Genomic DNA, 13,528 nt, shown 5'->3' with positions numbered 1-13,528 from the left:
TCTGCGGCCCAGGACTTCTGGAATGAGCACGGACTCCTGCGCTTGTCATGCACAGCAAGTGTTCAGTTAAGTTCAGTGTCTTCAAGTTTGACCTGTGAAAGCTGTGTAGTTGAGAACTGTGGGGAGGGCTGGGTGGTGGCACTAATATAAAAAGGTTTTCCTCTTAACATGATTTAGGAATATTTTATTTTTGGGATGTTGTCAGAAATTACAGCAATATATTCATAAATACCTAATTACTACATTCAACAAATAATATTACAATACAGTTAATTCAAACAAGTACACTTAGAACGGGTTTAATTTCACAGCATCTAAACTGCCCCCAGAGTGACCGAGGCACCTGTCCTCCCTCCTGCCTGGGTCCACCGCCCCAGCAGCGAGGCGTAGGGCACACACAAGTACAAAACCAGTGAGATGCCTCCTCGGGTCAAGGCAGCCTCTAGGGTTGAAGTTAAGCACTGGATCAGACAGTGGGGACGGGCTACGGCAAGTAGTGAAGTCAAAGCTTGAGTACTTGAAAGAGCACAGCCGGCTGCTAAGTGGCCTGCGCACACCTCGGAGGTGCTGAGCCTGCTGTGCGGGCCATCTCCATGCTGGGTTCTGGACGTGGGGGCAGGGGTGGGAGGCATCTAGTTTGCAGTTCAGTTTAACTGAGATTTGGCAGTGCTGTGAGCATGGCTGCAATTCCCCATTCGTAGGGCAGTGCTCCTCTGGGTACCTAGCCACTAAGTGTTGACAGTCCTAGCTTCCTCATCTGGGATGATGGCAGGCCTTACCAGTTTGGCTCTGATGATGTGGAACAAATCTGATCTGATGAAACACGGAGCCATGGGATCTAACACTGGACTGGTTCATCACAAACTTGGTGAATTCTCAGCCAGGAGAGATGGCAGCTATCCCTTGGAGGTGAAGTGGGAAGACACGGTCAAGGACTAGGATTCCCAGGTACGTAGTAATTTCCTAGTCCATCTATCCTAGAGCAGATCTGTTGTGGGGAAAGACTGGGAGAGGCTGCCGGGGACTATGTGGTACCTGGACGGGTGTGCTGTGTTTTTACCTTCATCAGTGTCTCAGACTATGTGGGACAGGAGAACCACGTGTGTGTGGTATGAGTGGCATACTTGCCTGCCACCTTACTGGCTTGTACCTGGTTCTGATTGTCACTTTACTTGTGAGCATGGGAATATTCAGGGCTCCACAGGCAGGCCAGGGCGTTTGGAAGGGACATAGGCATTGCCAGGTCAGTGGCTCAGCTTGTGCCCCAGGCCCACCTGGGAGGTTATCTCTTGCATTGGGTCACACACTCATTCAGGGGAATTCCTATGAGATAAGGAGAAGGGGCTGTATGTGCGCCTTAAGTTATGGGGTCTACTTTTCCCAAAGCCATTACCAAGCAGATTAGCAAAAGCTTCCGGTCATCAGTGTGGAGTTTGGATGGGGACAGGAACACTAAGGTGAGCGCAAGTAGCATCTAGTTAGGAGCTCGGTAACTTTGTCCCAGGGCATGCAGCCTCTGCTCACCCGAGCCCTTCTTCAGTTGGCTGTAGGACAGAGACCTCAGCACCCCTCACCTGCTGCTCCTGTGCCAAGCCGCACTTGTTGACAATACTGGTGGCACTTTCTTCTCTGGGTTTGCTACTAACTAGAAGATTCTTGGCAGGGAGACAGCAAACTGCAGGGGGTGGGCAGGCAGGGGCTGCTGGCAAGCTGCTTTATACAACCATTAAGCCTGGTGGCCAAAAGTAGGCTCAGCCTCCCCTCCCCATCCTCCGCGGAGTGGAAGAGGTTCTCTTAGTTGGCCAACCCTGACTGAGGAGTTGAAGCTGGGAGATCCCTGGTACCGAGCTCTCTGCCATGGCTGTGCGGTCACAGCTCAGCTCCCACAGCTCTGCCTCAAGCTCCTGCTGCATGTGGGTCACTCATGCTCTGAACACTACTAGCCCAGCCCCAGGTGCCCCTCAGCCCTGCCGTGTGGGATGACACAGGTGAGCTCTTCTATTTTCTAAAAGGAACTTCAGCATTTTAATGTCCTGACCAGCAGCAGCACAAACACTAGAAGCAGGTTGTTTTTTTAACCAGAAAAAACAAAAACGAGAAAAACAAAGGAAACCCCCAAACAGGAAAAACAAACAAAATTCCCCAAACCACATATTAAAAATGGCAGGCTTTTTATAACAATAATTAAAGTAATAAAAACATACAAAACTTTTTTTTTTAATATATACACAGTACAAGGCTGAAGCACCTTTGACTTTTCTCTCAAAACATGTTTGTATGAAAACGCCACACACAGCGGTAGCAATCCAGTCGGTGGGCTATCAGTGAATAGCTCCACCCGTCTTCCCCAAGGAAAACAAGGTACCTTTGGGTGTGGGTTTGCCTTTTTTCCTAAGAGCTGTTCCAGGGAGAAGCCTTGACTGGCTTGCATGCTCCTGGGACCTGTGGCTTTGACGATGGCGCAGGAAGGTGACTGATCATGAGCCCTTTGCTTGTATACACCCAGCCTTCTCAGCGCAAGTTAGTATTCCTCCTGGGAGGAAGGGGTTAGCACTCCCAGGGCCGTAGCAAGAGCAAGCTGGGCTCTTGGCACAGCAACACCAGAAACAACCAACTGACTCTCCCTCAGCCACATGCACGGTGGGCATCAGTACTGGATACAAAGAATGTGGGGGGAGAAGGAATAAACCGCCATCAGAAAGAGAAACAGTCTTAGCTGAGAAAGGGTGACTTGATCACACTGGAGTCAAGGTGACGTCCTCGCTGGAGCCTGGAATTCTTCGCTCATGCATGGCACGTTCTCAATTTGTAAGCTTCAAACCTCCCAGTGAAAAATATTAAATATTCAAGGTAATAAAATAGATAATATTTCTATGCTATAGGTTCAGCCTAGTGTAAGGGAAATCGTCACCTCGGATATCCCTTAAAGTAGCCCCTAGGCCAGTGCATGGTGGGCAAGGCAAGGCACTTCCGTAAGTGGTCCAGCTCCGCCTGGAGCCGCTCGCGCTCCGAGACCATCTTCTGTTTCTGACTCCGAAGCTCCTGTGGAGAAGATGTACGTCAGAACACCACTGGTACATACAGAGTGAGTGAGTGACTTCTGGGGATTGCTAGAATATTCTTCCAGCAACATGTGCTCCTAAAGAACCAGCGTGTACTGCTGATATGGCGCCAGGTCTGACCAGCCTTGTGCATGTCCCTCTGGGTGAGGGTGGGAGACACCTCACTGCCCTAAGAGCTTTGTGTGTATGTAGCCTTGGCTGTCCTAGAAATCACTTTATAGACCAGGCAGCCTTCGAGTCAGCTAGACCCACCTGCCTCTGCATCCCAAGTGCTGGCATTAAAGGTGTGCGCCACCACCACTGCCCCACAGATCTTTTTATTCCATATTTCTAAAATAGAATCTCACTGTGTGGCCCAGGCTGGCCTCACAGTCACAGATCTGCCTGCCTCCTGGGATTAAAGCATGTGCTGCCATGTCTGGCATTAGCTTTGATTTCTTGAGAGCAGACTTCTCCTCTCTGGGGGTGCCTGTAAAGAGCCCATGCCTGACTCACCGCCATGCTGTGTGAGAGCTGCTCGGCAGTCAGGCTGAGGCTGTAATTCTGGGCCTCCAGCCGCCGGCACTGTGTCTGCAACACCTGCCGCTCCAGGTTTTGCTCTGAAAAGACAAGAGGAGGGGATGCATCCATCAGCTCTATATGAGGCTCTGTGTCTTCAGCTGCACCAACGAGTCAAAACAGCCACCCCAGTGCGGTGGGGAAAACCTGGAGTCAGAAGGCAAGGTTAGAGTCCAGGGAAACTATCGGCTTTCAGATGGACTTTACACCAAGTTGCTAGTGATGGTGGTGGTGAGAGCTGAGGCTATTAGAAAAAGGGCCTGCGTGTACATCTCTACAAAGCTAAAATGATCCTGATAACAAACTGTCATTAATGGTGGAACAACCAAATTAGGAAAAGTCAGCTCAAGGGAAACTAAGCCTGGCAGAGGAAAAGCTTAGGTTATCTCAAGTTTCACAAGCAGGACAAGAGCCCCACCACCCAGGTCCCAGGTGGCACAATGACAATGAAAAACGAGGACCCCACCTGTTACCGGGGTTAGCACACAACCATGTGGCAAAGCTCAAGCCCCAGAGTTAGGCTTATGTGTGTCGTCACGGGACTGTTGAGTTGGAGGGCTAGTTCTCCGGTCCCAAGTGGAGAGGGGGAGACCCTCGCACAGTTATTGTCAGGGAGTCGTAGTTAATAAGACCCCGAGATTCATGCAGCTGCTAAGGACAGCCAGGGTGGTGCCATAAGGGAGCTTCTGCCAGGCACAGGGAAGTATCCCAAGAGCCTTCAAAAGCCCTGCAGACCCCACATTTCCCTCTACTCCAAACCATTTGCGATGCTACCGAGCCCTGTTTCTACATGCCTTAGAGCAGCGCACAGTGAACCCAATAATCCCAAAATGAGGGCAGGGGGAAAGGCGCCGCTTGGGAAGGGGCTCCGGCTACCTGTGTGTCATATTTGTTCCAAAAATACCTTTCAAGGGGGTGCAGTAGCAAGCATATGCAATGTTTACAGCTTGGTCATGTGCCAAATAAAAAAGCTTAAGATACAAGAGGAAGTAACTGGCAAGTAGCTTAGGCCAAAGGCAGTGCACCGGAGTAGTCTCTGGACACTGGGGAGCCGGGTACAAATGAGAGCAGTATGGGTGTGCTGAGGTGTGTGACTCAGGCTGCTTTCAGGAAAAGCATCTAGGAACTTAAGAGTAAAGTGAGCTGCAAAGTGTCTAAGCTCCTTCAGTGTGGGCTCACAAGCATGGTAATCAGGACTGGCCAGAGCTTTGCTATGTGTACAAGTCAGCAGCATTCTGTTGTCACCCCCCTTGAGCAGGGCCTCAGGGCTAGGGCTATACCTTATGCTTGCCCTGCAGGAAAACCAATGTCTCCGCACAACAACTCAAGCAGCCCCTGACTAGCAAGGCTCCAGTGTGGACCAGACTTGCTGATCATCCCTCCCACAAATCCCTACCTTCTATGTGTTCCTGGTAAGCTTCAAAGATTGCCTCAATCCCTTGCCACTGGCGCCTGGGGGCTTCCTCCGCTTCCTCGGCACTGTCATCTTCAATGTCGTCCTCAGAGTCCTGGTCCACCTCCTGCATAGGGGGGCCCTTCCTGCCAGCTGGGGGCTCCTGCTGTCCATTGTGCTGGGGCAAGGGGACCCGGCTGGAGGACTGCAGCTCAGGAATGTTGTAGTGGACTGCCGTGTCGACCTTGTGGTTCTGCTCTGCAGACAGCACAGCTGAGCTCCCTGAAAGTCACCCACGGAGACAAGCACGTGTCAGAGCTCTGATCTGTAAGTTTGTGAGCACAGCCTCCTTCGAGAGGACAGAGGTGTTCCCGAGGATCAGGGATTGTCCCTCCAACAGGAGGTAGCTCAGCCCTGCTGGTGGCCTCACCCCTTAGATGCCACTTCAGAGAGCCCATCCACCATAAAGAGCAGGGAGTAATCTGTTGCCTCTGGCCAAAGCACATGTCCCCAATAAAACCACAAAGACCCAGTTAGCACATCTCTCCTGGGGGCCTTTCCCTCACAGGCGAGGTGACATGAGGCCAGAGGTCAACACTGTTTTTCTGCCTCTCTTGCTCTCCTGTCTTGTTTAATCTGGCTGGCTAGCAAGCTTCAGGAATGCTGTCTCTGCCTCCAGTCAGCCACCTGAGCTCTTGCCTTTGCTCCCTGGGCCCCAGCAGCAGAGTCAGTCAGCTCAGTGAGAGACACTGTGAGCTCAGTGTGAGCTTCTTAGCTTGGTGTGGAACCCTTAAACAGGACTGGGCATGGTGACTCAGTTCTCCTTGCTGGGTTTGCACTCACTCACTTCACCTGTGGGGAACGGGCAGGAAAACTGTCCTACAATCACTGGGCCCTGGGGGTGGGCACATAGTACCTTGGCAAAGAACCAGAGCGAGACCTCCAGAGTTTGGGGTGCTGGGAAGGCCCCTGCTGATACGCAGAGGACACTTGCTTTGGCCTTACTGAACTGTCATTTACTAACTAAGGTGTGTGGGTCTTGAGGAGGTACATTAGGTCCTGCTACAAGCCTGAAAGAGATCGAGGCTACCCTCCCCCACCCCCATGCCCAGTGAGACCTCTAAGTGCTTCACAGGCATTAAGGTTTGGGAGGTACTGTTGGTATGAAAATGGCCAGTGGCACCCAGCACTAACAGGCGACAGGGGACGTGTGGCCTGTTACCTTTATGCTTCTGCAGCGCCTTCTGTGTGGACTGCAGTACGGACTCGTGGAACTGGTGTGCAAACTCTTCTGCCATGAAGGGCTCCCAAGGCTTGCTCTTCCCGTTGATGCTGTGGGACAACGGCACAGGAATGTCCTTGGGCGCAGCGCCCCGGAGATAATGAAGCATGCTCAGGCTCTTCTTGCCCCCAGGGGCCTCACTCAGCCTGGCCTTCTCACCGCTGCTAGGAGCTGGCTCCTGGACTCTCAAGAGCTCCTGGGGCCGGAGCTGTTCCAGTCTCCCAGTCTCCGCGGCCTTTGGGGCGTCTGACACGGAGGCAGGGACCCCGGCAGGCTGATCTGTTTCCAGAGGAGCTGGCTGTGTGGCTGGTTCTTTGAGAGACAGAAATGAGGAAAACATTACAAGCTGTGGAAAGACAGGCACAAGGAGCTCACATTTCGCAGAAAGACCCGGCGTGTCCACCCTATGTAAACGCTGTGCACGAGCTAGAGCCTCAAGAGTAGTGTGTTTAGTAGCAAGTCCAACTGTGAGCAGTTCCCAAGGGGCAGGTGGGAGAGAACAGCAGGAAGTGCTGAGAAGGTGAGAGTAACTTCATCCAACTTAGGAGAGCAGGTGAAGAGATAGCAAGAAGGACCCCTGAGCTTCAGCTTTCTTCAGCTGGAGAGCAGCAGAGAAGAGTGAGAGAGCAGGTGCTGGAGTCTGGAGAGCCAGGCAGGATCTGCAGCACAGCCTCCTCTTGGGGGAATGGCAGCTAGCGCCACCGCCATCTGGACTTCATGCCCGCCTTCTAATTTGCATTGCGTCCTAGGGCCCTGCTCAACCAGGATGGCAGTAGACCACACAAGAGGGATGGAGAGAGAAGCCCAGCTTCCAGTAGGTCAAGTTCACCACGAAGACGAGACTTTGAATGCCACTTCTAACCCTGTGGCCCAAGCTACAGGACGCTGGAGGGCAAGGTGCCCTTGCCTTACCACTCAAGGAGATGGTAGGACTGTCCCTCGCAGAGTTTGTCACTGAGTCTGCCACTGCTGCGGACAGTGCCCTCTGCTTGATTGCACGGAGCATCTCAACAAGCCTCTCTTTGTCTGTGAGGAAAGCAGTCCGAGGTTAGCAGGACTTCTGTGAGGGAGGAAAGGCGGGCTCTGGCCACCGTGATTGGCAAGTACAAGCCCTTTATACCAAGAGGCACCAAAAGCAAGCACCACGGCCGGCTCTGCAGACAGGAAGAAGGTGACGGCAGCCGACTCTTTATTTTCCCAGCATGGCTCATACACTCCAGGCAGCCACATCTACAGCCACGAGCAGCAGCTGCCTGGGCGCTTCCGCGGTGACTTCCTTCTCAGCAGATAATCTGATTTGAAGACCAGGGGTGGCCCCAACACAAGGGCACCCCCAGAGACCAGGGAGGGTCACAGCCATTTCCCGTGAAGGAGAGCGTGCCACAGATCCCCGCTTAGGCAACTCTTCCTGCCAACTCTGAAACTTAAGAGCCTTCAGTGCTGCCGGCGTCCTTTAGACAAGAAGCCAGGTGGAAAGTCGGGCTTGCAAACAACGAGGCCTGTGTCCAAGGCTTGTGCTGGCAGTCAGCCCGTCACTAACCCTTGCTGGGAAGGCGAGACCTCCACCATGCTTGTTAAAAAATGGAAAAAGAAACTGCCACCTCCAATAAAGAAGCATGTCAAACCGACTGAAGACCTGGAGACACTATTTTCCGGTGACTCTCTGGAAGAGGCCAGTGCCCTTAAGGGGCCCGAGGCTGTGTACATTAATGCCTTAGCCTGAGACGGTGTTGAGCCGATCAAGGAAGCCTCAGCCTGCTGTGGCCACGCCATGTCTTCTATGCTGTGAATTCCAGTTCCAATCTCTCTTCCAGCATGGCCCTAGGATACCAGACTGATCTGGAAGCATCTTTCTGGGCAAGTTGTGTGTTTACTATGTGTTGGCTGGGCTTGATATCTACAGGTCACCCGTACATATGGCTTGCTCTTCAGGATGCCCAGCATCAAAAACAGTGCTCCGCAGAGCTCACTGGTGTCCCCAAGGGGACACTACAACAGGAGGCAACACCTCCTGTCAATCCTAGCGAAAGCCCTGGAAGCACCCTGTTTCAAGAGGCTCCCTGATCAAGTGTAAGAGGATGCAGGAGGGGCTTGATAGGCATTGGCTGTATACGGTACATTAGCCTTCACATCCCAATAGGACATGGGCTAGAGCAAAATGCAACAGGGATGACACCATGGGATGGGCCAACCAGAGCAGAGAGGCCACTCATTAACCCATGCTACCCAGGAGCCCCCTGGCCTATGTGTGCAGGCCAGAGTAAGGCCATACCTTTCCTCTTCTCTGCACTGATGTGTGTCAGGTTGAAGAAGGTCAGGAACTTCCTCTTCTCCTCAAAGTTAGGGCTGTTGTTCATCTCGTCGGGGCTGTAGCGGGTGGACAGAGCCAGCCTGGGGGAAGGCGTCTGCCGCTTGCTCTGAACCGCAGGTGGAGATGGGCTTCTCTCTCTCAGCATCCGCCTCCGCTTCCGGCGCTTCTGTGCTACCAGCTCCTCCTTCTGCTGCTGGGTGGTCAAGCCAAAAAGTTGCAAAAACTCTAACTTCTAGAAAGGGAAAGAAAACAAATGAGCGTGAAGTCACCGTCGCCAGTATGCTTTTACTGCCCCAGGGGTCCCATGGGCTACAGAGTCTGAACTGGAGCTAGGCAGGCCACAGGGGAGCAGAAACAAGGGCCTGTGGGATTTGGAGGCCAAGAGGTAGGCCCAAAAGTGAGGACCGACAGCCCAACCAGCCCAGAGCATGCAAGAGTTGAGAAGGATCTGTTACCTCAGAGGATGTATCCAGTTTGAGGGGTGGCTGCTCAGCCACGCAGCGGAGGTGTGCCCTGACCTCCTCCTCATCGCTCTCGTCGTAAGAGTCATCGAGGTCGTAGTAGTACCCTGATGGCAGAAACATGCACTGAGCCAGGCTCAGAACCCAGGATGCTCCATGGACACGTGTACCTGGGGGCATGTGAGTGAGACCACAGGCCAGGCCTGCTGGCACCTGTGAGAAGCCTTGTTAAGAGAAGGCCTGCTTTCTTCCAGTATGCCTGGACACCTGCGGTGAGCTAAGGATGACAAGTACTGAGCTTCTGTGAGACTCAGAGAATGGGATGCTCCCTAGACCAAAAGTGGAGCATGCCTGACAAAGGCCTGTGTCCATGCTGCCCCTCTGTTGTGAGCCTCATGGGAAGGCAACTAAAAACTATGGTGCCCCCATTCCTTTTCAAGGTGAACTGATAGAAAAGCCCCAGCCAGGCCCTACAGCTAGTACAACCAGCACTCAGGAAGATGGCCTACATCATCCCCAACTATAAGGAGCTAGGAGATAGGCAACCAAACAGGCCAATCAATTCCAGAGGAAACAAGACTGGCCTGGGGCACTCATCCCCATCAGGTGCGCTGGCTCTTCTGGCCTTCTTGGGACCTCAGGGAGCTGCTGTTTCCACTTTGTGGGGGCAGAAACAGTGCCAGCTGCTGTCCCTTATTTCCTGGTGCACATCACATGCCAGCAACCATCACCTATCAATACTGTACATCCACGGCACTGTCTGGTGACAGGCTGTAGCTTGCCATTTTAGGATAATGTGCCTCAGAGGACAGGCAAGGGGCCCTGAAACTGCTACCTGAAACCAGTTTTTACAATCTGCACTGGAGATTTGAGTGGCAGAAGGCGAGCAGCTGGCACTGGGGTCTCCTGTCCTGATAAATCCTCACCCCCCAGGCAGGTTGGGACCCACGTAGGAGCCAGACCTTTCTCCTGAGCTTCGCGCCGCCTGCGTTCCTCCAGGTCCAGCTTGCTGACCAGTCTCCGGCGTTGCTGAAGAAACTCGTCATAGATGTATGCTGGGTCAGGGCCCCGCGGTGTGGGGTGGCAGTAGGGCGAGCCTGGCTTCAGGGGCCCACTGAGCTCCCCGAAGGGGGTTGCCTGGGAAAGGGAGGGCCGTTGCTGGCCCAAGATGGTCTGTGTTGATTTCTCCAGTTCTGCAAGGAAAGGCCCAGGTCCATGGGGAAAGGTCTGAGGTTCCAGACTTCCTGCCTCCCGCGGTGGCGGCTGGTATTTGTCCAGTGGTGTGGCCTCACGCTTCCGGGGCTCCTCTGTCTTCTCCGTGCAGTAGACACGCTCCACTTTTACCAGCGGCACAGCCGCTGGACGGCTCGGCTCAAAAGCAGTCTGGTGGCTGTGCAGAGAGTGGCTCTCAGCCCGCCGTGTCTCCAGGGCATTGTCCATCAAAGACACTGGGTTCCAGAGGGCTGTGGGCACAGCATGGTGCTGGGGCTTGGGTGAGATGAGGGGTGGTGGCCCACCAAAGTGCTGTGGGGGTTCACGGTTGCTCTGGTCATGCCGGTTTGGTCCTGGCCTGGGAAGAACATACTGAGTCATCAGTGATGGGAACAGATCTGCCTACCAGCTCCTATAGCACACCCAGGGTAACTTGCTGGGCTACCCAGACTGCCTGTGAGTGCAAATCCCTGGGGAGAGTTCATCCCACCTCCTCAGGAGAGTCATTTCCTCCTGGAGGTGAAACTCTGACATCACAGCCCTTCCTCCAGATCTATCAAGTATGGGCGTGAGGGCAGGCTAGGGATGAGCCAGGGACACTAGCTTTGGGTGTCCACCTAAGCCCAAGACTTCCCACAGGAATGGAGGCTGTGCTGCTGCCCCCCTGTGGTCCCTGTCAGAACTGCAGCAGTCCCAGAGCAGCAGCTCGGCCTAAGGGACCTTAGGGCGGTCCAGCAGACAAGCAGCTCACTTCAACAGGTGTACTGCTCTTGCCCAGTCTGCCCAGGACCCTTACCCCTTCACCATGCCATCCAGGACACCCTCAAGGCCCAGGTGGAGCTGTATCTACAGGCTTCTTTCTGCAGCAGGCTACTACTGAGATATATTACTAGTCAAAATACAGACAACTGGTGCCTTGGGGACCCAGTCCTGATTGGTAGTCTACAATGCAATTCCCACACTTAAGACTCAGGGAGCACTGTAGAAGTGGAGGAAGACTGTAAAAGTCAAAGTACCAGGACTCCTCTAGTAGGCGGTGCCATCCAGACAGCAGGGAAGCTGTCACCTACACAAGGCTGTAATGTTGACAACACTAGCGGACAGGCCAACACACGGAAGTTGTCACAAGGCCCTACCGCTATAGGAAGAGCCACAGGCAATCAATGGCTGCTTCGAGAGGAAGAAACATCCAGGGACAAGCAACCGGGTAAGTTATCCAATCCCAAGTGGTGAGTCCTAAACTCATATTCATAAGAGCCTCCCTCCACTTGTGCGAGGTGTGGAGGGCCAGGGCCGGGCATCTAGGCCCCTTCCAATTGCAGCCCTTTCTCAACATGGAGGACAGGGAGCATGAGGAGCCAAGACTTCTACTGCTGGAGTGGGGCAGAAAGATGAAGCAGGGCGTGGGATGGGCCAACAGAAGGGACAGGAGTGCACTCTTTCCCTCCATCCCTGACCTCTGAACCAGGAGCACCCGCCTCATGCGAGGTCCCACTCAGGACCCACCTGGTGCTCTCAGGCCTGTGTTCCACCTCTGTGGGTACCGTGGGCCGGCCCAGGTCCAGGTGCTGCTCCAGCACCTGCTGCCGGAACTCGGACACCTGGGACTGGCGATCTTCCTTCTCTTGCCGCAGCCGCCGCTGGCGTGCCAGCCACTTCTCCTCCTCGTTGGTGCGCTGGATCAGCAGGGCTGTGGCAGCACTATTTCCCGGTAGAGAGAAGATGCCGTGGCTGGAGATAAGGCTGGGCACGGTATGGTGCGGGGCAGGCACTGGGTGCAGGGGATGCTGCACAGGCTTGGGTGCCTGCAAGCCCACATCCTTCAGCTTCTCTGTGGGAGAAAACACTGTCACTGCGGGAGGCCAGCACACCCTCACCCCTGCTCAAGGCCCATGACTGAAGGGGTCTTGTAGGGCTTTCGCTCACAGCACATGGTCACGTTTTTAGGACTCATGGAGGGCAGTTGTTAAAACGGTCATAAAAGTAGTAGCTCAATTAGAGATTTATCAAATAAATAATATTCAAAACAAGGTTGGGATGGCTCATGCCTGTGCTCCCTACACTCGGGAAGCTGACACAGGATGACTGCTCTGAGTATGAGGTAAACCTGAGCTCCAGGCTAGCCTTGGACACATAGCTATGGCATATAATTGACTAAACAAGACAAGGTCAGATCTGGGGCATCTCAGCAGTGAGTGCACAGTGCACAACAGGCCTAACTTGTGTGGCTCTGGCCTCCACCATCAGCACAGCACCTACATCTACCCAGGGTACTATGGCACACCTCTTCCCAGTTTGGCGCTCAGTGTTTTGCCAGCTGCAAAGGTCTTGCCCTCCACACAGCTCAGCTCAGGTACCTGTTCGGGTTGGGGTCAGCTGCTCTGAGGGCTTAGGCCGCTCCTCAGTGGCATGGCCCCGCAGTCCATGCAGCTCGGCCACAGGCAGGAAGGTGGGCTCCAGCGCCTTGGCAGCCAGCAGGTCCTTCTCCCTTGCCCGCTGTTCACGTTGGCGCTCCAGTTCCCGCTCCCGCTCCTTCTCCCGTTCTCGTTCCAGCTCCTTCTCCCGCTGCTCTCGCTCCCGCTCCCGTTCCTTCTCCCTTTCTCGGTCGGCCTCCCGCTCGCGCTCGCGCTCACGCTCCCGTTCCCGTTCTCTCTCCCTCCGCAGCTCTTCGTCCATTTGCAGCCTGGGAGACAAGCAGGGGGCAGCATGCTGAAGGGGATGTGCAGAAGGGGCAAGTCCATGCCCCAGCTCAAAGTGGGGCCAGCCACAGATAAAACCCTCTTCCTCTCACCCACACATGGAGACCCTCTCCCCATACACACACACCCACACACACACACCCACAGAGTGCTGCCAGGCCAAGGCCTGTTAAGGACCGAAGCACGCTCTACCGCCGTCCCCTTGCCTAGAAGCACAGCTTACCTCTCTGCGCTGAGGCTCGACATCCGCTCTGAGTGCAGCGCGGCCAGGGACGAGTGTGAGAGCTCAGGTGGGTAGCGGACCCCAGAGAGATGCAGGTGCATAGCTGATGGGTGCAGTGGAGGCAGGGAACCGGGGGTGGGGATGGGGTAGAACGGAGACCTTAAGGCTGATAGGCAATAGGAGTCATCCATCCTGTAGAGAAAGATGGGAGTGGTGTGTGCCAAGGCCACAGTCACAAAGGATAAGCTTGCCTAGCAGAGGTAAAGCTCTGGACTGAGTCCCTACCACTGCAGGAAAAAGGCTGAGACCCAGACCGGGGGACAGACG

General features: G+C 54.3%; 1 protein-coding gene across 6 annotated transcripts in view; it reads right to left on the bottom strand.

Moving 5' to 3' along the window:
• Positions 1-163: 163 nt before the first annotated feature.
• Positions 164-13,528, bottom strand: part of Gse1 (Gse1 coiled-coil protein) — a 336,446-nt gene continuing 323,081 nt past the window's right edge. For all 6 annotated transcript variants that reach the window (XM_050165178.1, XM_050165179.1, XM_050165180.1 and 3 more), the window contains 11 exons: positions 13,202-13,393; positions 12,637-12,962; positions 11,786-12,110; positions 10,030-10,637; positions 9,062-9,174; positions 8,568-8,838; positions 7,208-7,321; positions 6,236-6,607; positions 5,017-5,295; positions 3,558-3,661; positions 164-3,042 (listed from right to left, as the gene is read on the bottom strand). In XM_050165178.1, the coding sequence (XP_050021135.1) occupies positions 2,908-3,042; positions 3,558-3,661; positions 5,017-5,295; positions 6,236-6,607; positions 7,208-7,321; positions 8,568-8,838; positions 9,062-9,174; positions 10,030-10,637; positions 11,786-12,110; positions 12,637-12,962; positions 13,202-13,393 (2,839 nt within the window). In that variant the 3' untranslated portion in view covers positions 164-2,907. The remainder of the gene's footprint in view (positions 3,043-3,557; positions 3,662-5,016; positions 5,296-6,235; positions 6,608-7,207; positions 7,322-8,567; positions 8,839-9,061; positions 9,175-10,029; positions 10,638-11,785; positions 12,111-12,636; positions 12,963-13,201; positions 13,394-13,528) is intronic.

The sequence above is a fragment of the Alexandromys fortis genome, unplaced genomic scaffold (genome assembly GCF_014885135.2).
Source record: "Alexandromys fortis isolate MF-2015 unplaced genomic scaffold, M_Fortis_MF-2015_v1.1 scaffold_165, whole genome shotgun sequence".
Taxonomy (NCBI): domain Eukaryota; kingdom Metazoa; phylum Chordata; class Mammalia; order Rodentia; family Cricetidae; genus Alexandromys; species Alexandromys fortis.
Note: the sequence above shows the minus strand (reverse complement) of the source record. Positions and strands in the feature narration are given on the sequence as shown.